The sequence below is a fragment of the Solea solea genome, chromosome 7, assembly GCF_958295425.1.
Source record: "Solea solea chromosome 7, fSolSol10.1, whole genome shotgun sequence".
Lineage (NCBI taxonomy): Eukaryota > Metazoa > Chordata > Actinopteri > Pleuronectiformes > Soleidae > Solea > Solea solea.
This window is the reverse complement of record NC_081140.1, coordinates 21,859,861-21,883,544: the sequence shown is the minus strand read 5'-3', so window position 1 is coordinate 21,883,544 and position 23,684 is coordinate 21,859,861. Positions and strand designations below refer to the sequence as shown.

Sequence of the window (23,684 nt, the reverse complement as noted above, 5' to 3'; positions counted from 1 at the left end):
CTGACTCTCCTCTCCTCAGTCTCATCCTTCTTCATCGCACCTCAGAGTTCTTGTTCTTCATTTAAGTTCGGACAGGCTGCACACTAAAGACGTGCAACGCTGCGCTTCACATTTCAAAATACCAAATCACATTTTGAAAATCTGAAATCTGAAAAGACAAGACACTTATGACCTCAGAGGTCATTCTGCCTCTCTGAGGTTATATTGTGTCTTTTGTGCCTTTGATGTGTCTTAGAATAGAATCAGAAATCATAGGAGACATACAGAAAGGGGTTTTATTCAGTTATAAAGTTGTAGAATTGTGTCAAACATGGAAATGATGATGTTTTCGAATGTCTTGTTTTGTCCACAAACCAAAATGATTCAGTTTGAATCATTTCTGTTATATGGCGCAAAGAAATGAAGAAAATATTCACGTTTAAGGAAACTTGTTTTAATAATGGAAAAAGCTTTATTACGATTGATCGATTATCAAAATAGTTGACGATTAATTTATCGATTAATAATCGATTAACTGGATAATTGTTTCAGGAGGCAGGTGTTGAGATCCACCACTCATATTAACTATCATTTTAATTAATAAAAAATACATTTACCTGCTCCGTATATGCCTTTAAAAAACTTCTTGCATCTTCTGACCAAAAGTTCCAGTCTTCGTCTTTTAGCAGCTGAGGAGTAAACTTGTCAAGTGCAGCAAAGAAGGTAAATGGTACATTTTGAGTCACACCATATTAATCAACTCAAGGTTATCCAAATCAAGTGCTACTAAAATTATTACTCTGACTTTGTGTGAAACCCTGCTAAACCATCAATGCCACAGCCTGCTACTGCAGCAGCTTCACTTATATCTGAAAAGTCTTCTGGTTCATGTTCAATGTCACCATCCTGAGAAACATTTGCAACATTTTGCACCAATTTTGCAATCAATAATTTTTGGTGACCCTTGCATTTGTGTGAATTGAATGTGGAATACACCTTTGCTTTGAACTTGCAGCCCCTGAATGGACACCACTTCTTTTCACTCTTAAATGAGCCCTGAGATGAGTTCACATACAGTATCTCTCTCGACAAATGGCTGCTTAAACTCACACACACAGGGCAATGGAAGTTGATGTTCAAATCATGACTATTCCCCTCTACTACTACCACTCTAATGTATTCTTGACAAATGTACTTTGAATTAATTAAAAGTACTAAATATACACACACACAGTTACTGCACAGGCAAGGTAAAGGAGATCACAGAAAAAACTTCTCGCCAAATTTCACATTCTTAAACGCAAACAAGAAGCTAAATTTCTTAGAACTCATTTGGGATGCGATTTTCCATTACTATATTAAAACGTACAGACAGAGGCTATAATAATGTGCAATATAGAGTGTCTTATATTCTTTTTTTTTCAGCACAACCTAGGCAGTCTGATGAAATTTTGACCAACTATATAAACACACCTGAGCAAAAACATTTGTTCTAAACATTTATTCTAAAACTGTAAACCAAATATATATATGTATAATGTATGTGTATACATTTGTCCATTTTTGTTGACTTAAATGTGTCTTTGTTGTGTGTTTTTTTTAACATTGTCCTTTGAAAAGTCCGCCTTTTTCTTGGTCGCAGTTTACATCACGTCACGGGTGAGAACAGCTGATCGGTGACGTCATCCAGGCGCAGCAGGTTGACAACACAGCAGCGGCGGCGGCGGCAGAGACACAAGTTTCCCCTTGCGAAGTCAAAGTGGACACGGACTCGGTGCAGACAGACAGAGATGCCGATCTACTGCTGCGTGTTCCACTGTGACAATGACAGCGACGCGACTGGACTCTACAAGTAAGTGAGGTGTCGGTTTATTCAGAGACAAAACTTGCCTCGTTGTTTGTTTTTAACGCGAGATGAAGTGACACAGAAGTCACCGTGTTCTTTCCTCAACGTGAACAAGTGAGTGACACAGCGCAGTGCGGTCACGTGGTATCTTCTTGTATTGTGATTAAATCACAGAGTCATAAAACACTTTTACTGGAAACACACAACGAAAGACGTAACAGCACATTTATTTGTTTTTTTTTTGTTTGTTGTGTGTGTTGTTTTTTTTTAAATGTAGCCAAAGTAATTCTGAAGCTGAGTCAAAATGTTTGTTGTTTCTTTTCCTGACAAACAGAAACTCAGGGACCAGAATATGTCTGCTCAGTACTTCGATATAGGGCTGCAATGATTAATCAATTACTAAATTAATCACAAACTGCTTTAATAATATGTCAATTTGTCTCTGTGTTTACTTTTTTAATAATTCAACTATGGCTAAAACCACTTACTTCATTAATAAATTACTACATTAATTTTTATTATCCTTTCCAGGTTTGGACCAAGTAATCGATTATTAAAATAATCAGCCCTAAATTTAACCACGCTCAAGCTGTTTTTTTAAAGAATTAAAACAGATCTTAAATGTGTCTTTCTTTGCTCCACATTATAAAGAAAACATGACGTTTGAATAATTGTGTTTTGTGGATAAAAGCAGACATTTTAAGAACATCGTGATTTTGAGGTTTTGGGAAACACCATCAACATTTTATTGACCAAACATCTCTTCAATTAATCAAGAAAATAAACACATTAATCGTTTGGTTCAACAACAAAGAGTAGTTCGTAATGATTCATTATGCTGTTGATTATTGGTTTTTCTAATGACGACATCCTCAAATGTCCACAAACTTAATCAGAAAAGCTGATTAATATATTATTAAAAACTTGTTTTTAAGACATAACACAAATAATTGTTTTTGATTTCTTGCTATGTATGTGTAAAATGTTTTTCTTTTCTTTTTCTTCTTTTATACATAATCCTTAATTATCTGACATCTAACATTTATTGCGATTATTATCAATGGCTACTGATCTTATCACAACAACCTGTTGCTCAGCGCGAGACTGGAAGAATTCTAAAGCCCACGGCTTGAAATAACTGTAAATTTAGTCCATAAAATAGTGAATAACATTGATCTGTGTTTTACTAGACTTGGAAATGATGATGTTCTCAAATGTCTTGTTTTGTCCACAAACCAAAAATGATTCAGTTTGAATGATTTCTTTGTTATATGAAGCAAAAAAAAAAAAAAAAAAATCAGAAGAAGAAGAGTTGGTATTATGGTCTGTATTTATATAGAGCTTTTCTAGTCTTGATGAGCTACTTTACACATCTTTCATACCCATTCATCCACACCCTTCAACATACAGACGAGCAGAGCCAGGAATTTAATCCAGTTGAAAGACAACTCACCCTACCACTGAGCCGCCATGGCTCAATCCTAACTCCTCTCTTTTTTTAATACTTTTACTTCTAAAACTTAAGTACATTTTATATCAGCAAATGACTTTTGATACTTAAGTACAGTAAATGTCATATAATTTAAGACTTTTGCTTAAGTAATATTATAAAAAGTCATTTTCTGATAAGATACTTTCCCTTTAAGGTACTTTATAAAAGCGATAGTCTCTGCGGCTGCTACCAACACTGTGGCTTTGTTTGCTTTTAATGAGGCATCACCTGAAAATGTCCTCACAAAACAGTTCTGTGCGTGCACGTCTTTATACAACGGTGGAATCATATCACACTCTGTTGCTACCTAGGCATCAGATTGCCTAGGTTGTGCTGAAAAAAGAATACAAGACACTCTATATTGCACATAATTATAGTCTCTGTACATACTGTATGTTATAACATAGCAATAGAAAAAAGCATCCGGAATGCTCTGTGTTCTAAGGGTTAAAAATGATTACTGTGTGATATTTGTTTTCTTCAGTCTGTAGAATATGATGTGTCTAGGTCAGGACAATATTTCACCTAAAATGTTAATTTGACGCACATATTGGCTTTAAGAAATATTGTGCCTCCTTGAAAATTGCAGTGGGCCGTATTGCGATTTCGATTATATTTCAATTAATTGTTCAGCCCTATTCCAAATTAGATGACTTAGAACAGCAAACAGTATTTCTGATTTGTAGGTACCACCAAGTACCAAGCTCTCGTACCACTGGTGGTACACGTACCGCAGTTTGAGAACTGTGGCTCTAAAGGAAGATCCTGAGCGCGTCTCACATTATGTTTCAGGTTCCCTCTACATGACCCGGCGCGGCTGCAGCAGTGGCTGAGGAACATGGGACGTGAGAACTGGACCCCCTCTCCACATCAGCACATCTGCCAGGAACATTTTGCTCCTTCGTGTTTCAAGGAGCGATGGGGGGTCCGTTACCTTGACAACGACGCTGTTCCCACAGTCTTCCAAAAGGCAGAGGTGAAAATTCCAGTACATCTTAATAAAATATTTTGTCATAGCAAAGCTGTAAGCTGCTATGTCCCATTATCATTTACACACCAGGGTTCCCACGGGTCCTTGAAATTTGTGAATTTGAAAAAAATATTGATATTTAGAGCGACTAACGTTACGCAAGTGAGAGCAGATGACGACGTGATGCCGGGGAAATGAAAATTCCAAGATCTCTGTCTCACTAAAGAAAATTACAAAGACTGACTTTGACCAAGATCCCAAGGACAATCACTTGTTCAGATCAAATCAATAAAAGTGGTCGCCCTGGTTTAAACGATTCTTCCAAGTTGCCGTCACATTTTAAGCTGTGTCGGCACATTCTGTACTTGAAACTGAGGGAATTGGTCCTGGAAAGTCCTTGAATTTGATGTCAACCAAGGTGTGGGAACCCTGAAACACATTTCTGTACCACGTTTGTTCAATGAATTACCCAGAGATTTCTGTGCAAACACACAAACTTTTTCAGGGGACATTTTGTTAAGACATTTTGACGATTTTATATGATTTTGCGACACATTTCTGTCTCTCATTTCAACTTTTTCTTTTCATTTTTAAAGTGTAAATGTCTACATTTAAAGGGCATTTATTGGCAGTAATTGAATATAATGATGATTAATATGCTTCAGTTTGTTTATAATCATCTAAAACTAAGAATTGTTATGTTTTGATTACCTTAGGATGAGACCTTGAAATCTACATCAGGAGTGGCTCATCTGTCACTGCAAATGTCTCATCTTCACACAGTTGCTGTTGCGACACCACAATCCTGTTGTCTTTGCATTTATTGTGTTCACTTGATTGCAGTCTGTAACTTTAGACATCATGAGATACAGACTAAACATCACACACTGAAGCTTTGAATATGAGCTGTGTGTTTAAAGCTGGTGTGAAATAATCACTTTTGCTTCTGTCTAGAAACGGAAAGCGACAGAACAGCACGAGGAGTCAAAGAGGCTGAGAGCTGACGGCAATCAAAGCCTGACGGTGTCGGGTGACAGGACGGGGGCTGTCGACGCTGTCGAGAGGGAGAGCACGTCGCACGCGGTCCAACTGTACGAGATCACCATCGACCCATGTGACGCCGGTCTAGTGGAGTTGAGCGACTCCTATCTTCACACAGACCTGAACACGCTGGCATCAGCAGATGGGTTTGAAACAAGGGGGAATATTCCTTTAACTGTATTCCAGACAGTAGACGGTACGAGTTACAGTGGAGAGAACACAGAGGTGGTCGTGATGTCTGAAGGCCCTGCTGGTCAAGGGCAAGGCGAGCCTATGAGTGGAATCAATGCTGTCACTTTAATATGGGGCCGTGGGCTGCTCATGAAAGACTCCACCCTTCGCTGTACACATGAGACCGTGGCCTCGCTCACAGTTGAAGACGTGACCTTCTCCACTGAGGAGTTATTTGACGCGCAAGAAGGCCACAAAACCCAAGTCACCGTCTACTTTGAGACCATACCAGTTTTCCCCTTTGAGACCGCGCCCCGCTTTACCTCCCACCCGGAAACAGTGCTGACGTCAGCTCTGAGCTCCAGGCCCATTCCGTCTACGCTGCCGCTCGTGTCCAAACACACGCCGCCACCTCCACCCTTGTACCAGGTCGTCACCATGGAGACGTTCGACACAGACCATGGAGAGGGAAGTGCTGGCGAACCAGAGGACGATAGCATGGATCATCAGGATCACCAGCTGGAGGAGCATTGGTGAGAACCAGGAACCGGTGTTTTTATTCAGGGAACATTCTTTTGAACTAGTGAAATCATATCAAATCAAGTTTTTATTTGCTTTTCTTCATATATTACATATTTTAAAATGCTTTTTGTGCAGAATCAAAAATTTTACTATGAGCTAAACATTATGCTTTCACGCAAAATTCCAGACTTTTCAAGGTTTTGGAACACATCGTTAAGTCTTTCTAGACCTGTCTAAGCACCCTGTTAACAAAATGCTTGTCGAATGAAGTCTGTGTCGGCTTAATCTTAATATTAGACTAATATTTTTTGGAAACGTAACCACCAGCACTTTCACACCAAAGAGAAAATCACTGTTTGGGACCTGACCTGGGAGCTGCTGGTCTACTGCTGCCTTGTTTTGTAAATTGGTGTCAGTTAGGTAAATCTAAACTAAGGATTCCAAATGCTGAAGTCACAAAATGACATATTTGAACTGACTAATGGAGGCAGTAGTGGAACAACAACTTCTTTGTATGGTAATAAATAATAAAATTTCTGATTTTCTCTATGGGCTTTGGTGTGGGGAAGTAAGTGGTTTTTTAGGCTGGAAAATGGCATGACAAAGTGGCAACCATGATCTTAAGTGGCTAAAATTAGTTTTTGTCATCAACACTCAGTCAGAGTATGTGTCAGTGCGTCATACAATCCGAATCTGAATCTAGCCAAATCTGAATCACTGTATTGCAGCTTTAACACACTTCTCAACATTTCATTTTACATGTACAGCTACCATAAGAACACGCCGAGTCAGGAGCAGCTGGTCTCCGTCGAGGTGGAGCTGCAGAAGAAGCAGCGTCGCCACCGACACCTGAAAAAGATTCTCGGTCTGGAAAACACGGTCGGCCAGCTGAGGCAAAGTAACCTGCACATCGAGGAGCGAGTACAGCTGCTCGAGAAGGTACAACGAACCATGGATTATTTTCAAATAAACGACCTTTCTGTAGACCTTAACCCTCCTTTCTGTTGGAGGTTGACGTAGCTGTAATCTTGTGTAGATGTTGGTGGTTGAAGGTTAGTGGTCAAGATCACAGTGACCAGTGAATATTAAATTGAGCAGTCATTTCAGTTTGTCTTTCAAAATGTGAAATCATTTATTATTTTGTTTTTTTTTGTTTTTTTACCTAGGCTTGCATACAGACCAGTACATCAGTGGCAGATGCCGTTGAGACCGTGGCCATCCTTTGCGAAGAGGACAGCGCTGCTTACCTCTACACTCTACTCACTGACGTAGAGGAAAACCTGTGAGGCACCAGTGTACAGTGAACATCTGTGTGTGTGTGTGTCTAGTGTGCCAAAAATAATGAGACATGGTGAATGTTCCTATGTAGTGATGCAATATTTCCCCCCGATCTGTGGGTAAAGAGAGAGACAGTGTGGTGGTGGCGGGTCTGCTGAGTGTAATATGTGACGATGATGAATGTGTTTATATTAAGGGCTTCACCCTCTTCCCATGACCTTAAGTCAATCCTTCCTTTTGTTTGATGTATTAAAGTTTTTTGTGATACCTGCCTCTGCTGTGTCATTTCTGTAGCTTCTGTGAATGCACAGCGAGGAGCCAAAGATCATACCATGTGACAGTTCGGTTTAACCACCACTGATTTTGTCTCTCTGAAAGCCGGAGGAATGAAATGACACAGTCGTCACACCCTCTTTTGTGAAAGTAAAGTGAATAGTTGCAGGTGTGACAGGTGAAAGTTGAAAAGCTTATTTCCATGTTTGGTGGAGGAGGGATGATAGTATGGGGTTGTTTTTCAGGCTTTGGTCTCTTGGCCCCTTATCTCCAATGAAGGAATGAAATCTTAAAGCTTCAGCATACCAAGACAATTTTTTGGACAATGCTAAGCTTCCAACTTTGTGGCAACAGTTTGAGGAAGGCCCTTTTCTGTTCCAACATGAACAAAGCAAGTACTATAAAGACATGGTTTGATGAGTTTGTTGTGGAAGAACTTGACTGACCTGCACAGAGCCCTGACCTTAACCCCATCGAGCACATTTGGGATGAACTGGAACAGAGATTGCGATTAAAAAAAAAAATGAACTTTCCATATCTCATATTCTGATATACTCTGAGTGAAGACATCCACGACTCACCTGCAACATTAAAGCCTGTTTAGCACTTTGGAGCCTAAATACAAATGTAACTGGTGGGGTCACACAGAAATTGCAAGCACATTTCAAGTGACTAAATAGAATAAAAACACAAGTGATGAAAAGTGATGATGTCATGTACCTCTTTTCCCTTGTGTATCACAGTAGAAAGGCAAAAGGCAACATGGGAGAAACACAGGGGCACCCACAAAAACAGACAATAGGGAAACACACATACAACTGAACTGAATTTCCACAGGAAAAAATACATTGTGTGTAATTATACATAACACACATTACAAAATAATAACAAATATTGTAACAAACATTATCAAGACCAAAATCACATGTCCAAAAGTGAAATGCACTGAATTTTTTTCATGTGATATAGCACACCTAAATGTCAAATGTCATAATGTCAACAACTCCAGATTTGTCCTGCAGGTTTTAGTATGACCACACGGGGGCAGCAGAATGTTTTGAGGGCTCAAGCATTGAGTGGTGTGGATGCATTCTTTAAATCAAACCAAACTTGGGCACATTTAAGTCCACTCCTCTGCTAAAAGTCATAATTTCCAGGTATTAGAAATCTGAAAAGTTGAAGTTTTAACTCAACTATACATCAATATGTCAACTGGACTGCAAGTCTTTGCTCAGTATATGTATATATATATATATATATATATATATATATATATATATATATATATATATATATATATCAGTGCTATGTCAGACTTTTTGCCTCAAAAACAAAAATATTTTGTTTTTCACGTAGATGTTCCCATCAGTGGGGAAAAAATGGCATCTTGCAACATCTGTTTTTCTCTTACGAAACAAATCTCTGCAAACATTTCTATCTTGTTCAGATAACGGTTACAAATTCCCCAAATTTTTCCTCAATAACGGATTTCTGACACAAGTTTGAAATCTGCTTCTGCACAAACGGCTGAAATCCTGCACCCTGATCTATGTTTTCACAGAATACAATAGAATAGAACAGAATGTCTTGATTGTCATTGCATTGAAACAATACAACGGAATTCAAAACAGCACTCCCAGAGATTTCATCACTCACACACACAAATAAAAGTTGACTAATATTAGTCACACTCACACCGCTAAGCACAAGGCAGATTTAATTTCCATGGGGTAACACTGCAACAGAAAAGGCCCGCTCACCCCAGGTTTTTAGTCTGGATTTTGGTACATCTAAAAGCAGCCTGTTATTAGACCTCAGAGCTTGGGATGGGGTGTGAAGAAGAAGGAGTTCTAAGAAGTAAGATAGTGTCTCTTTGCTGTTTAAATGGAATCATTGGACAGATAACTGGTCTAAACCAACATACAGGGAATTACAATAATCCAGCTGAGGTGTTATAAAAGCATGGATTAGTGTCTCTAAAACCTTGCGAGGGAGAAAGGCTTTTTTTGTTTGTTGAATTTGAAAGCACTGTCAAAATGGACACCAAAGCTTTTAACAGAAGTAGGATTTGCTCTCCGTATCCCCCTAAAGTTGGTAGACAGTATTATTTACTGTTGTATTATATATGTGGTATATATTTGTTGACCAGCCAACGATATGAGTGAACTCTGAGGCAGGACTTCTAATTCCGTATGCCGTAAAGAAGAATGTTGTAGTTCCTTTTGTGGCGTCGATGTGAAATCAGTAGAAATGTAGACCTGCTCAGGATTTGACAGAGGTGACATTCATCCTGTTGTAAAGTGACACACCTTCAAAATAATCTTGGAGATTGAACTCTTTCATTGTGTCACTTTAAGTCAGAGTGATAACGGCCTTTGTTAACCTCTGCTACACTCACCGGGCCTCTTCTTTAAGATGTATGTGTCTTTAGGAATTGTGTCCTTCAACATCTTTTTCTCTTATTTAGACATAGTTTTCTGCATAACTTGGTTGTTTGAGTTACTATTGCCTTTTTTGCCATTTTGAACAATTTTGGCCATTTTCCTCTGAAGACATCAAATGCCATTTTCTCCCAGAGAAACTGGAAAGTTTCCCTTTTTCAGACCCTATTCTGTAAACTCTGGAGGCAGTTCTGTGTGAAAATCCCACTGTATCAGCAGTTTCTGAAATCATATTCAAACCAGCCCTTCTGGCACCACATTCAAAACCCCTTCACTCGCCTTTCTTCACCATTCTCATGCTCACTTTAAACTTTTATAACTTTACAATTAGTTGATGCCACATGATTAGCTGATTAGATGTTGGCATTAAAGGTGCAGTGTGCATAATTTAGCAACATTGGTGAAGTTGTATGTTGCAGCTGAATATTCCTCACCTCAGCATGTGTTTGCATTCAGTTATTATCAAAACTCAAAACACATTGGTTTAAACTGGCTGCTTCTTTAGAGCTGACCTGGCTCCTGATATAAACATGAAAGGCTCATTCTGGGGTAATGAACAACAACAATTCATTGTACTCTTAAAAAAGAAAGAAAGTATAATTACTTTATCTTGAATTTCTGAATTTGAATTTTCTCAAAAAAAAACACTGCTCTGCCAGTCCATTTGGCACAGCAGTGTTTTTTGTCTCTGTTCTGCCAAACAGACACTGCAGGAATGTAAAGGGAGGGATCTAGATTTATCAGCAGGTACATTAGAACATAAATCTGCCTCACCAATGTCCGAAAACACACACACACACGTTTGCTCAGCTACTCTACTTGGGAAACTGCAATGACTTCATTTGGACAGACTAAACAAAGTGTCATCCCTAACCTCAACCTGTTAACCCGCACCTTAACTTAATCACAATTCAAATATTAGCCCTAACCATAACTAGTTCCTCAGAAACCAGTTTCTGCCTCATGGGGCCCAGGTTTTGTTGTTTATGACTACTGGTCCTGACAAGGTCAGTGTTTATGCCAGAAAAGGTCCTAAAGAGGTAACAGAGAAAGAGAGAGGTCTTGCCAGGACAACCTGACCTGAAATCAACTATTGCCCACAGCTTAGAGTTTTTTATCACTTCAATCACTTTCACACTAGGTTCACAACTTTGAGTTTTACAAACTCAACGACAATAATCAAAATGCACATTTTTCAAAACTCCAACATAAACCCAAATCCCATTTGTTTATTGAACTTTCACACATTCACACATTCCATTTGAGATCTACGGAGCCCCAGACATTGGTAAAAAAATAAATTAAATTGTGCCCATGAAATAGCTATAATGTGGGCACAAAATACTATTTCGTGGCCACGAAATAAGGATAATGTGCGCACAAAATTCTATTTCGTGGCCATAAAATAAGTATAACGTGCGCACATTATACTAATTAATACTACCATCGAGCGCCTCCTCTAAAGGTAGAGGCAGTAGAGTGGCTAAAGCTACATGATGGACAAAGATAGTGTAAAAGAGTTTTATTTTAGGCTGGGAATGACCTACAAAGACATTCTGAAAAGCCTGTCATTGCAAGGAACCATTATTACCGAGAAGCAGGTTTCTTTACTGGCGCAGGTAGGACAATAACATCAAGACACCCAGGTGTCCAGGAATGATAATATTATTAATAAGTATTTTGTGCGCACATTATACCTACTTCGTGGCCATGAAATAAGTATAACGTGCACACGTTATACTTATTTCATGGGCACAATGATTTTATTTGTTATGTCATGTCCAGGGCTCCGTAGAGATCAAACCTTCAAGATGGCTGAACAATGGCTATATTTTCGCAGTGGTGTAGTCTGCGTGATATGTAGGTATATGACATTTACCAACTGCAAAGGGGCCAAGGTTAACGTATAACCACTTAAAAATGCTCAGTGTTATATATCACTCGTGTGCAATTTATTCTTCGTTTCTCGCAGCGCGTCTCGAACAACAAAAACAGTGCCATACATCCAGAAGTTAATTAGAGGTGTGTGGAACGATCGACACGGTTGAAGACAATAGTTTAAAAAAACAATAAAAGCTCCACTGACATAACCATGTGGGAGAGGCACAGACTTCTGTGTCCATTTTGTTTAGACTACTTATTTTTCCAGGGCGTGGCCTGTAACTATAGAAATCCATGTGGAAGATTAGACAGTGTCAATATGAACACACGCAGATCGGATCTGATCATTTGCAATATATAATCTGCACAGTTGATCATTAAAATCAGATTCTGATCGGATACACTTATAAATCCGATTTAGTCTAAACAAGGCCTTTACACACACACGCCGTGTGTCTGGTGTGAACCAGGTTAAACACCTGTTGTAGAAAAGGCTCCTCATTTTGCTGAGAGCAGACTCACCAAATTGTTCAGTTCAGTGGTCAGTTTAGTGAGTCAGGTTGCTGTTCACTGGAGTTCCCGCAGCCTGTTGTGTGTGAACTATGCGTCATTGACAATACAGTAAGTGACCAGACACCATGTTTATTACTGCCTGGTTGTTAAAGTGTTGTATTAAGTTGCTACCATGAGTGTTAGCGATTACCAAGTTCGTGCTAGCGGTTAGCGCGCTAGCTGGCTAACATGTCATTTAAGATAAGATAATCTTTATTTATCCCTCAAAGGGGAAATTCACTTATTACAGCAACAAAAATATTTTAGACAGATGTGTGCAGACAGCAAAATTAGACAACACAAAACAAACAAGGGATTAAAGAAAGGTAAAAACAGAAAAAAAGGACTATAGTGTATGTACATTATGTACAGAAAAAGTTATGGACATTATATATAGTGAATGAAAGCTAGAGAAGTATTGAACATTGCAGGTAGATGCGTAAATACATTTAGTGAATATTGTCTATACAGACTCAGTAAGAATATAAATTCCTATAAATATTATGACTATTGCTATTTGCTGTTGTGTTATATTGTTGGTTAGCTGACATGTTTAATAATATGTTGTGTTATGCTGTGTGATGTCAAGACCATACTTGTTTACACACATGCCGAGTTGCGAGTTGCAAGTTGCTCTAACCGTAACCCAACTGGAAGTAAAGTGACGTTAAAGGAAGAACTGCTTCATTGGTGTTCTTACCGATATCACTCACCTGGCATCACATACAGTCCTTACCTGGGCCTCTCCAACACCTGTGCTCTAGCTCTTAAGATGTATGTAAATAATATTAACCACACAATAAAATTGCTAACTACAGCTTTTAGGACAATCGTGAAGTAAAGTCAACACCACAATGGGACCGCTGTGTCTCACCAGTCTTTACTGTCAGCCTGTTATATTGTCCTGTTTCTGTGTCAACACTCACAGCTTTGACCAGATTTCAAACTCTAACAGCCGTCATGGGTTTAATGGCCGTTACAAACCCTGACTGACGGATTCACAGCCAACAAACCTTACACTGCTGTGCAAGTGTGTTTGTGTTTTTAACATTAGGTCAACACTCAAAACTGTTATGGACACGATGTGACGAAAAATAAGCAAATATGTGAAGCTTTTTTCAATCTCAGGTGAGGAACCTCAGTGGGTTTCCGTTCCCACTGAGTACACACAGTGAGTCTGTTATTCTCAGGTGGGAGTAGGGGGTGGGGGGTGTCTGCTTTCTCTTTTCTGACTTCAGGTGCCAGGCAACCTCCCTGCCCTTCACATTCCCCAGTATCAGTCACGTGACCACAGTTTGGCCAGAGCTAGTGGAGCATGACCGCAGAAACTCTCAGAATGTCTTTCCTGACTCAGTCACCCAGCCTTAGGTATTTGATGAGGTCCAGTTTCCATGGGATCCTTTAGTTAACCTGGTCACTGTTTGCTGCATGATCTTGTTGGTCAATGATTGTCAGCTTTTGAATTTCAGGAAAACTTAGACAAGCAAAAACAAACAACAAAGCAACAGTAGAGAAATTAAAACATGGAGCAAGTACATGTTTGCACAGTGTAATAATGGGGATAGAAAAGTGACACATGGGCTTTCACTCTTGACCACCAGTATGTGATTTTTCTTGAAGGATGGTAATATATTCACTCCACAATTACTACTTTCTTCATTCCTTAACCAAACACAGGAAAGTGATTTCTATTCCTCAGTGATGGGGATACAAAATTATTTATTATTTTGTAATTGTGCTGTTCTGTGGGATAAATCTTGATAAAGATAAATTATGATTCTGTGATAATACATAAAAACAGCTGAATAACAATACATAAAGCCATCTGTCTCACTGAAGCATACAATAGTTTTCATCACTGTCTTGAGTGAATTCAAACTGGCAGTGAAATGTGGTTTTTTTTAGTTAAAATGTTGATTTTTTTTGGTGTCAGCGTATCAATAATCATAACTCATGAGTTAGATATATATTATTTACACAATAGACTATATATTGTTTTCTCTGTTCATGCCTGACCACAAAACAAAATGGAATATCTATAATAACAACAGTAATAGTAATAATTAAAAAAAAATCTATTATTCTCAATAGAATTTAAAATGAGCACTAATGTGTAATTACTGTGATCAGGACCAGATGTCAAACAGCGACACTGATATGGGAGTGAGTGACAAAACCTGGAGTGTAACGTGATATGGCATTAACATATTTACCATGAGATATTCATGATTTTTGAAGCAGTCGTCGTCATGGGGTGTGACTGTGTGTTTGCCTTGAAAACCAATGAACAGATGACCAGTGTTTTTGAATGAGCTGTTGGAAAGTTAAAGAGTTAAAGAGAGTGTGAGAACAGAGCAACTCCCAGATGGTCTTAGAAACAAAACGTCCTCTGCAACCTTTCTGTTCTTTTGTGCTTTCAACTCAAACTATTCAACAAAATCTGAGGTCACACCTTCATCATCATACCTGCTGTAAATGATATTTAAATCTCAATGAGACTTCTTTATAATCATATCAACAATAAAACCCATGAAAATGTATTCTATTTTATGTTTTACTTTTTTTAACTCATGGCCTAACCAGTTTAAAGTTTTGTTTATTAATCTTTTTTACCTCATATACTCTGCTCCAAATTTAATTAAAAACAAATTAAAAGTTTTAGTTAATGTTTTTAGTTATTGTTGCATTGAGTCTGCCTTCACGTGTGATAGAACATAATAAACAATGTACAGTATCTTCATTTTTCATGAAAAACGGTTTACAAGCATAAAAACAAACACGTTATCAAAGTTCAAATAAAACGGCCGTGCCTTGCCTCATGGTTTATGGGTTGTTTCCTTGGAACATGATGTTGCTAGGCACTTCTAATTTACTCTGGGTTGATTGGCCGACAGCAGAAGAGCAGCACAGTGATACACGGTGGCTCCCACAGATATGTAACGGTATAAATATGCGGCAAAGGTTTAGGAACGAAAGCACAGCCAAGTACCAAGAGTGATAATCAGTCTAAACGGTTTGGAGACGAAACAAATCATGTAACCTGTCGACTTCGACTTCCACTCCTACCTGCTCACACTTCTCACCTCCGCCCGTCAACTAATCCTGTGGCTAACTGTTTTGAGCGTGTGTGGATAAATTGCCAGGTGGTGGTAACGTAGCTCTCCAGATTGAATGTCAGGGTTCCTTTTACAAAGGCACCTGGCACCGTCATTTACTGTTACCTGAAGTTCACTGACTCATGCTGTCGCAAAAAGCCAGAGTGGACCATCTTATAGACATAAAAAGAGAAGATAATACAAGCAGTATCTAAAAAAAAAGTCATGTTTATTAAAAAACAAAACAAAAAAACTTGTGAGTTACACGTACAGCAGTGGAACATAAAACACAAAGACAATAATTGTTTTAGGTAGACCCGGGGGCTTTTGTTTTGCTTCAGTGGACACTGTAAATGATTCAGAGTCCTCTGCCACGTCCTCAGCCATCTCCACTCCTCCCACCAAAAGTCACGACTGTTACGGGTTCTTCATGATATTCATACAGTATTTACAAACAGTTTAAAAGATGCTTTTCATGATCATTTAACACAAGTGCTTTATTATGAAGCAGTAATGATGGTTGTTATAAAAGCTGAGCTGTAAACATTAAAAAAAAGAATTGTGATTGTACAGTTATGATAATATTTAATGTGTTAAATGTTAAAAAACATTTTCTTTATATTGATATTAAAAAAAAAAATCCACTCAAATGTCACATATCCTGTGCATACTGTCTCAGTCACTAAAAAAAACAAAGGGCCTAATTTAATGACACTCAATATTACAGGCAAATTCAAACGCATCCTTCAATGTGGAGTCTCTTTGTTCCTCAACGCACCCTCGGGTTAGTTTGGACAATCTTTATTCTTCCATTTTCTCCATTTAAACATAGTCTTTCCTTTCCAACGCGGGGCCACCTGCAGACCGCGGGGCAGAGTAAGCCATTCTCGAGGGGTTATATCTGGTCTCGCGTGGCGGACAGGAGCAGCAGAGGAGTCCACCACCAAGGATGAGGAGGGCAGCAGCCGCCCAGCCGATGTACAGCGCCGCCCCCAGCTCCCTGCGCTGAGCATCGGTGAGTAAAGGGTTGTAGAAGTCCCTGATGATGGTGTTGGCAGACCACGACACTGGGATGAGCTGCATCACTCCGGATACGATGAAGAAGACACCAGAGATGATCATCACCTTGGACTTGGAGGCCTCGTCTTCAATGCAGTTAGTGCACTTGGCCCCAGCAATGGCAATGAGCACGGCCAGAATGGCCAACAGGATGGAGATGACGGTGAGGGCGCGGGCGGCCTGGAGGTCTTGGGAGAGAGCCAGCATGGAGTCGTAGACCTTACACTGCATCTGTCCCGTGCTCTGGACAACGCAGGTCATCCACAGGCCTTCCCAGATGATCTGTGCCGTCACGATGTTGCTGCCGATGAAGGCCGTCACCCTCCACATGGGGAGGGCGCACGCCACAATCGCAATAATCCATCCCAAAATACCCAGAGAGATGCCTATCAACTCCAGACCGACAGACATGCTGACTCGTCTTCCTCTTCTTCTGCTGGTGCTGAAAGTGTGTCACACTTGTGAGGAACCACAGACAAGGGAAGAGTCAGACCCACAGACTCAAATGGCAGTTAAGTTAATTTCAGGCTCTGCATCTGTGAGAGTGTGATCATCTGCTGCAGCTCCTTCACCAGTATCCTTTATAAGGCAGATCAGGTGGGAGGGGAGGAGTCCTTGGATGAGCTGACATCACCAGAAAGGGAGGAAGGACCTGAACAGTCTCTGCTATCAGCTTACATGGCCAGCTTTCCAGTGGGCCTGGCCACAAAGAGGCTCTTCACAGCTGAAAGGGCACACAAGTTTTACATGTGTTATTATAACCAAACAAGAGAGCTTTTTTCTTTATTTGTATACTTATCACTAAGTAAAATGGTAGATTATTGACACAAGTGTGTAAAATGACAGTTTCCTCACAATACCATATTGGCTGATAACACAAAATCAATTTGATATTATTCACATGTTTACTGTACACCGTTACGTTTATATCAACTGACACACAAAAAAGCAACTGAAATATGATTTGACCATTTCATTTAACTTCAGTCTTGACTTTATCTCAATCTAAAGGATAAGTGTTAAGGGTTTTGTGGCACCAAAAAGGGGCAAAGCATATTGCATATTGCAACAATGTGAATACATGACGGTACAACATGGCAGATTCCGTAGAAGAGGTGCTGCTCAAGTGTGTTAAAAAATTATTTTAAATAGCGCGTTCAATTTTTGTTGATTGATCCCTGTGTATCTGCCAACATTATATTACTAATAAGTGTATAATCATTTGGAAATTAAAAATAGTTTGGTTTTCGTAGCCTCTGAATAAAAACCTTTTATCTGTACTTATTAAGCCCGTAGGCCGTACTTCTACCACCTTGTTTTTTTAGGAGCCCTGTAAGAAAAAACATGCATTTAAAAAATGGAAGCTCAGTATGCAAACAAAGATTAACTACATCCTCTCTGGTACAAAAGGAACTTATCTTTGTTATCAAATAAACCACCGTCTTTATCATGCTAATGAAAGACGTTTTCTGAAAATCCATCAGGTGAATTGATGAAATCCCCCTTTCTCACACCCGATGGTTTATCACGCAGCTGTAAATCAATCAATCACAACTTGTTTCAGCCATAAGTAACTTGTAGATCACCACATAATGAGTCCAGGTTTTTTTCTGCCGTTTTAATTTTTTCAGTGACTTATAAAAGAAGAATGTCTGACTTGTCTGATTTCTCTGTAAAAGCCTCCCAACCGTCTTATCTCTGCTGTGTGGCAAAAAACCTTTACCCAAGCCAAAATACCAGTGAAAACGGACGATAAAAAAAAAATCACTTTCCAGTTGGACTGTGGAATAGTTCATGAGGTCATACTTTCTTTCAAACTTTCTTTGACTTTGCAGGAATACAAACTCCACCTGAAGTTACAAGGTCTTCAACTGACAGTGGGATTAAGTTTGGACAGCTCTGATGAGTCTCTCTGTCTGCAGACTGCCCTTGAAATTCTTCAGAGGCTGGGGCTGAGAAATGCCACCCCCTCCCCATCCTCTTGACTCTAACCCACCCCCACCATGCAGACTCCCCCTCTGACATGAAATGGTTCCATTGTTTGGAGGGGCCAGTCCAGATAGTTGTGTGTGTGGAAGCTGACAAAGCAGTGGTTCTTGTTATCAGAGACCCCAACAGACATATGGGAGACACGCAGGTGAATAAACCCCCACTTGTCACTAATGGCTGGGCATGCAGGGTGCACTTTTCTCTGTACCATAAACATCTTACTGGATGTTTTTCTTTCTTCTCCTTTGATAAGTTGTTCCATTTTCCCCAATGGATGTCATTTTTTCCAAATGAAGATTATAGACAAATGGATGACTCCTTGGGTATGACTGTGAGAGGTCAGGTTACTCATGAGGTCCCAGCAAAATCCAGAGCACAAAGAACAAGTTACACATTGAAATATTGTCCTTAATCTTTGAAATATCAGGTGTCTGTGTAGATGTAGATGTCAAAATCAATGTCAAACATTTGAGAGAAAGTGATTTACAGCATGTTTATTTCACAGAAAAATGCATCATGTGTCTTCTCGACCTCAGATTTCTCAGTCAATCCTGAGGATTCTTCATTAAACAGTAAATATAACTCAAAACAATATATAAAAGAGATTCCTTTTCTATAATCACGCGACAAAGTATGCAATTCAGTTTATAAAGTATAAAATATAAAGGCAGCAGCACATTTATTACCATATGTTTGGTCGCCTCAGATCCACCAACAGTGACAAAGTTGCAAACACACAAATAAAAAAGGAGGTTCTGTAGAAAAGGGAAAACATGGTGATGTGAGCTTTCATACATTTCATGAAGACAGATGAATCAGTGAGTAAAAAATGACTTTCCAGTTTTCACTTTTGTCCATGAAGTGTGAGAAATGAGCAGGTGCATGTTCACACATAGTCTCTCCTGTTGTAGCCACTTGGGGCGATGGACCTGGTTTGCGAGTACATCATCCTTGATGGAGGCCCGTACTTCTTCTCAGGTTGCGGGGGGCAACTGGAGCAGAGGATGCCGCCTCCCAGGAGCAGAAATGCGGCTGCAGCCCAGCCAAGGTACAGAGCAGCCCCAATCTCCCTCTTCTGTGCCTCAGGTATGATCGGATTGTAGAACTCCATGATGATCGTGTGGGCCGACCATGACACTGGGATCAGATGGGTCAGAGAAGCCAAAATGAAGGCCACCCCGGCTGCTATCATCACTCGAGCCTTGGCTGTCTCCTCATCCACACAGTTGGTGCACTTTGCCCCCATAATGGCCACCAGGACTCCCAAGATTCCCAACACGATGGAGATGATGGTGAGGGCACGGGCAGCCTGAAGGTCAGCGGTTAGAGCCAACATGGAGTCATGGATTTTACACTGCATCTGTCCAGTGCTCTGCACCACACAGTTCATCCAGATGCCTTCCCAGGTGATCTGCGCTGTAACTATGTTCACGCCAATGAACGCTGACACTCTCCACATGGGCAAGGCGCAGGATATGATGGCCGACATCCATCCCAGGACGGCCAGAGTCACGCCAAGTATCTCCAGTCCCAACGACGGCATGTTTGAACAATGTTTAAGCTGATAAAGTTCCTCTCTATCTCAGACAACAGAAGCTGATGGAGTGAGTGTTCCCTGGAGAGCTGGTCGCACATATAAACAGGGCATTTTTCCAGCACAGAAGGTGGAGTTACATCGTTATTGGCCAGGGAAGAGTTCAAACTGTCTTCTGTCCCTCCTAGTTTTAACGGCCCAAAAAAAAAGAAAAAAAAGAAACAGCCTTGGCATGTACACGGCCTCAGCTTAATCATTCAACTTCCTCGGCCCCGGTAGCACTCTCATCTGTTTGGGTGAGGGGAGAGTAAACAGAGGCCCTGTATCTCAGGTCTGTAGTAGTTAAAGAATGACAGACACGGTAAAGACGTGTGGATGAATGATTGAAAGTGGAAGACACCATATCAACTGCTGCAGCTTTCTCATTGTACTTCTATCTGACAGATGAGTGAAAAGTTCAGGACTTGGAGCATAATCTTGTCATCCACTCATTTCATGGTTGTGTACAAAGGTTGTGAAACCCATTTTTCTTTAATCAATGTGAACAATGCTTACTGAAGCTGAGGAAGAGGACAGGATGGGCATGATGGAGAGGCTGACGGTGGGAGATGTTCTCTGGAAATCAGTGGGAGTACTTGGATTATCTCCACTGTGTATTTGTATCTGTCTTGTAGGAGCCTCTGTATTCAAGTGAAACTGATAAAACCTGCATGTTTCCATTTACTGTAACCGCCGTCTTTCAACAGATAAAGATAAGACCTAAAACCTTTGCTGGTTGTGGTGTCGCTGGCTGTAGCAAACGCGCCTTGATGAAAGCAGATGTCTGACAACGAGCAGTACTTAACAGAAATATGAAGCAAATATTCTATTTATCAAAACAAACAGGATGTGAGCATTAACTCCAGCTGAGTTGTGTTACTACAAGTTTTGGTCCTCTCTTCACCTCAGGTATATTATTTGCTTGCAAATATTTCAACTAAAGTGAATGACATCTTTGTTTAACTTGTATCCCATGATTTGTGTGAGTTTCCGTCCATTCTTCAAACTTCTTTAGTGCAAGGACAGAGGTTCAGAGTGAAGAGTGGGTGTGAAAGAGTCTCAATTCCCCTGATTACAACTTGGTGACTCATCAGGACTACTGGATGTAGAAGTCGTTTTAAATACACAGTATGTCATTTCTGCTGATAGGGGTCCCTCAACATTAAAACAATAACACAAGATATAGTTTGATCTCACCAGGAAACAGCATGGGATTGTGGGAATTGCTGTCTTGTTGTCTATTTTTGTTCCCTCTGGCAATTAATCATTATCATGTACATGATTACTAATTATCTCGGTTGTTCAAAACACTCAAAAATTCAATTCTATGCTTGTAACCGTGATGCATTAATGGGCAGTGCTACTGTTATGGTCAAGCATGTCGAGTCCACATAATAAAAGGTACACACACTCAAACCATGGATCACCAGGGCAATTCCAAATGTATAAAAAAATCCTGAGTGAAAGTTATGTCACAAAACAGGGTTGACATATTGATGCATTTTCAAGTGTTTATTATTTTTTTGTGGGTACAGGCTCCAGGCTCTGTTGCTTTATGCACTTAACAATAACTTTATTTAGACACCAAACTGCACTACTATTTGCACTAAACTGCACTACCTCACTAATCTTCTCTTGTTAGAAGATTCTCGTCTTGTTGATTGTTTATTTCATGTCTGTTGATTGTTGATTGTTTATTTATGTTTATGTTTATTTATGTAACTGCCTGTTTTGCACCGTGGCTCTGAGTGGACTGAAATTTCATCTGTGCTGTATGTCGTACATATAGTACATTTGACAAATAAAACTACTTGACTTGACTTGAGACCACAGGAAGATGAAATATTATGTAATAATGTTTGGGTGCGTCCAGCTAAAGTATGTGGTGCTAAAGAACAGTTGTACAGCTGCCTCAGTAGTGTGTGCGCGCGGATGATTAATCTGTCTCACTGGTTACCGTGGGAGGTTAATAACTGAGACCACATGCGATAGCTGCAGTGCAAACAAGCCCTGTCTAAATATGCAGTATCTGCATGTGGAAGGTACGCAGGATATGAACGTGTATTTCTCTCAAAAGTGAGAACGTCTCTGGTGTTGATTCCACTTGTACAATGAAGCAAAGTTTGTCAATGTCGTGGAAGCTGAAGGAATTGTCTGTAAGTGTGCACAGGGGTGTGGTGAGGGGTGAGGGCTCTTATCAGTGTCCTTGTTCTGAAGGTCACAGTGCACCAGGGAGTATCAGAGAAATACCCTGCAGTCTGCATACACCTCCACCTGACCTCCTGTAGGCTCAGCCCACATCACACTCAGAACTCTTCTCAGCATCTGTCTTAAACTGTGAGTTCTCATCATGGAATGAGTTGAAATTCCTCTTTAAAGGTGATATGTGTAAATATAGACGTACATGATGGAGGAACTGATAACAATGGTGTAGCCACTATATTCACAACAATATATTCCACATCCCTTTCTCAAACGTACGTATGTCAAGTCTGATCTATTTTCATCATTTTTTATGGTATTTAATGTGCTTGCGTTCAGATTTCCTTTATCACTTCTGGTAAGGGTTTCATAAGGAAACACTTGTCCTTAGAAGATATTTAATCCTTCCTTAATTTAATTCATTTCAGTGGTTTTACTGTAAGTATGAGGGCACTCCAAGTTTAGTTTAACATGAAATGTATATTGCTCTAACAATAAACTCAGATTATAAGATGAAACACATATTGTTCTAACAATAAACTATCACGTAATGACGTAAGTTGATTCTTTTTTTCAAGCCTGTGTGGGCACATGAATCTGATAATCAATTCAAATCATTTTCAAATCAGATCTGTATCACTTCAGTGTGTGGTCCTGATACATATGTGGCCAACAGAGAAGTCGTATCAGAATCCATGCAGCTTTTACTGTCTATACATAATACGTAATGGGGTTAGTGTCAACATTATTGAGTTGTACAGTATCTTATCTTGTCTTATTTTTACATGCATTCTGTTTCAGTATGGAGTGGTTTCTAAAATATGATGTTTTCTCTTGTTGCCTTTTGTTTTTGTCTTTTGTTGGGCAGTCATGCTCAGGTGAAAGACACTGAATCAGATTTGAAAAATGTGTCCGTTAACCTGAGTGTTATCTGTTAGGTGTAAGTATCCGAGCTGAACGTGACCCACTTTCCTGCTCCTGCCAACCTTCCCACACACCTGCCACTCATTACTCTGATTGCCATTCATCACCTGTGCTGCTCTTAAACTCAGTCCACATGTGGGTGGGTAATTTTGAGTTTTAACCTTTAATACATGCTACTTAAAAAAAGAAAGAAAAAAAAAAGCCACATTTTCAAAAATTCCTGCCAGGGTGAGGATTATTTTCTGCTTTAACGGTGTTTGTGAGGAGACGTGGAGTTTTCGGCTTGTGTGATGGAGTCAGATGCAAACTTGTGCTGGTGTTAAACATTGCTGACTAAATTTGAAACTCACTTTCACTGTTTATTTTTTCAAGACTGTAAAACGATAAACGGTGTCC

The 23,684-nt window shown here is 39.7% G+C and overlaps 2 protein-coding genes across 2 annotated transcripts; one reads left to right on the top strand and one right to left on the bottom strand.

Annotated features, from left to right (window-relative positions):
• The first annotated feature begins 365 nt into the window (after window positions 1–365).
• Window positions 366–7,566, top strand: LOC131462680 (THAP domain-containing protein 5-like). The gene is made up of 6 exons (XM_058634103.1): window positions 366–702; window positions 1,622–1,831; window positions 4,110–4,293; window positions 5,242–6,032; window positions 6,789–6,960; window positions 7,188–7,566. Exons 2-6 carry the CDS (start codon window positions 1,770–1,772, stop codon window positions 7,305–7,307), a joined length of 1,329 nt encoding a protein of 442 aa, XP_058490086.1. The 5' UTR covers window positions 366–702; window positions 1,622–1,769; the 3' UTR covers window positions 7,308–7,566.
• Window positions 7,567–15,751: 8,185 nt separating this feature from the next.
• On the bottom strand, window positions 15,752–20,268 carry LOC131462345 (claudin-3-like). Its single transcript, XM_058633463.1, has 2 exons — window positions 19,642–20,268; window positions 15,752–17,027 (listed from the first exon to the last, which is right to left on the bottom strand). The coding sequence occupies exons 1-2, from the start codon at window positions 20,130–20,132 to the stop codon at window positions 16,364–16,366; spliced, it is 1,155 nt and encodes a 384-aa protein (XP_058489446.1). The 5' UTR covers window positions 20,133–20,268; the 3' UTR covers window positions 15,752–16,363.
• Between the last annotated feature and the right edge of the window lie 3,416 nt (window positions 20,269–23,684).

Excerpts from the sequence above, each read along its gene's own strand:
- LOC131462680 (XM_058634103.1), top strand. The coding sequence starts at position 1,770 with ATGCCGATCTACTGCTGCGTGTTCCACTGTGACAATGACAGCGACGCG. Across the intron at positions 1,832-4,109 it reads GACGCGACTGGACTCTACAA|GTTCCCTCTACATGACCCGG; the intron begins GTAAGTGAGGTG and ends ATTATGTTTCAG. Across the intron at positions 4,294-5,241 it reads CAGTCTTCCAAAAGGCAGAG|AAACGGAAAGCGACAGAACA; the intron begins GTGAAAATTCCA and ends GCTTCTGTCTAG.
- LOC131462345 (XM_058633463.1), bottom strand. The coding sequence starts at position 20,132 with ATGCCGTCGTTGGGACTGGAGATACTTGGCGTGACTCTGGCCGTCCTG. Across the intron at positions 17,028-19,641 it reads AGGGAGATTGGGGCTGCTCT|AGGAAGACGAGTCAGCATGT; the intron begins GTACCTTGGCTG and ends CAGCAGAAGAAG.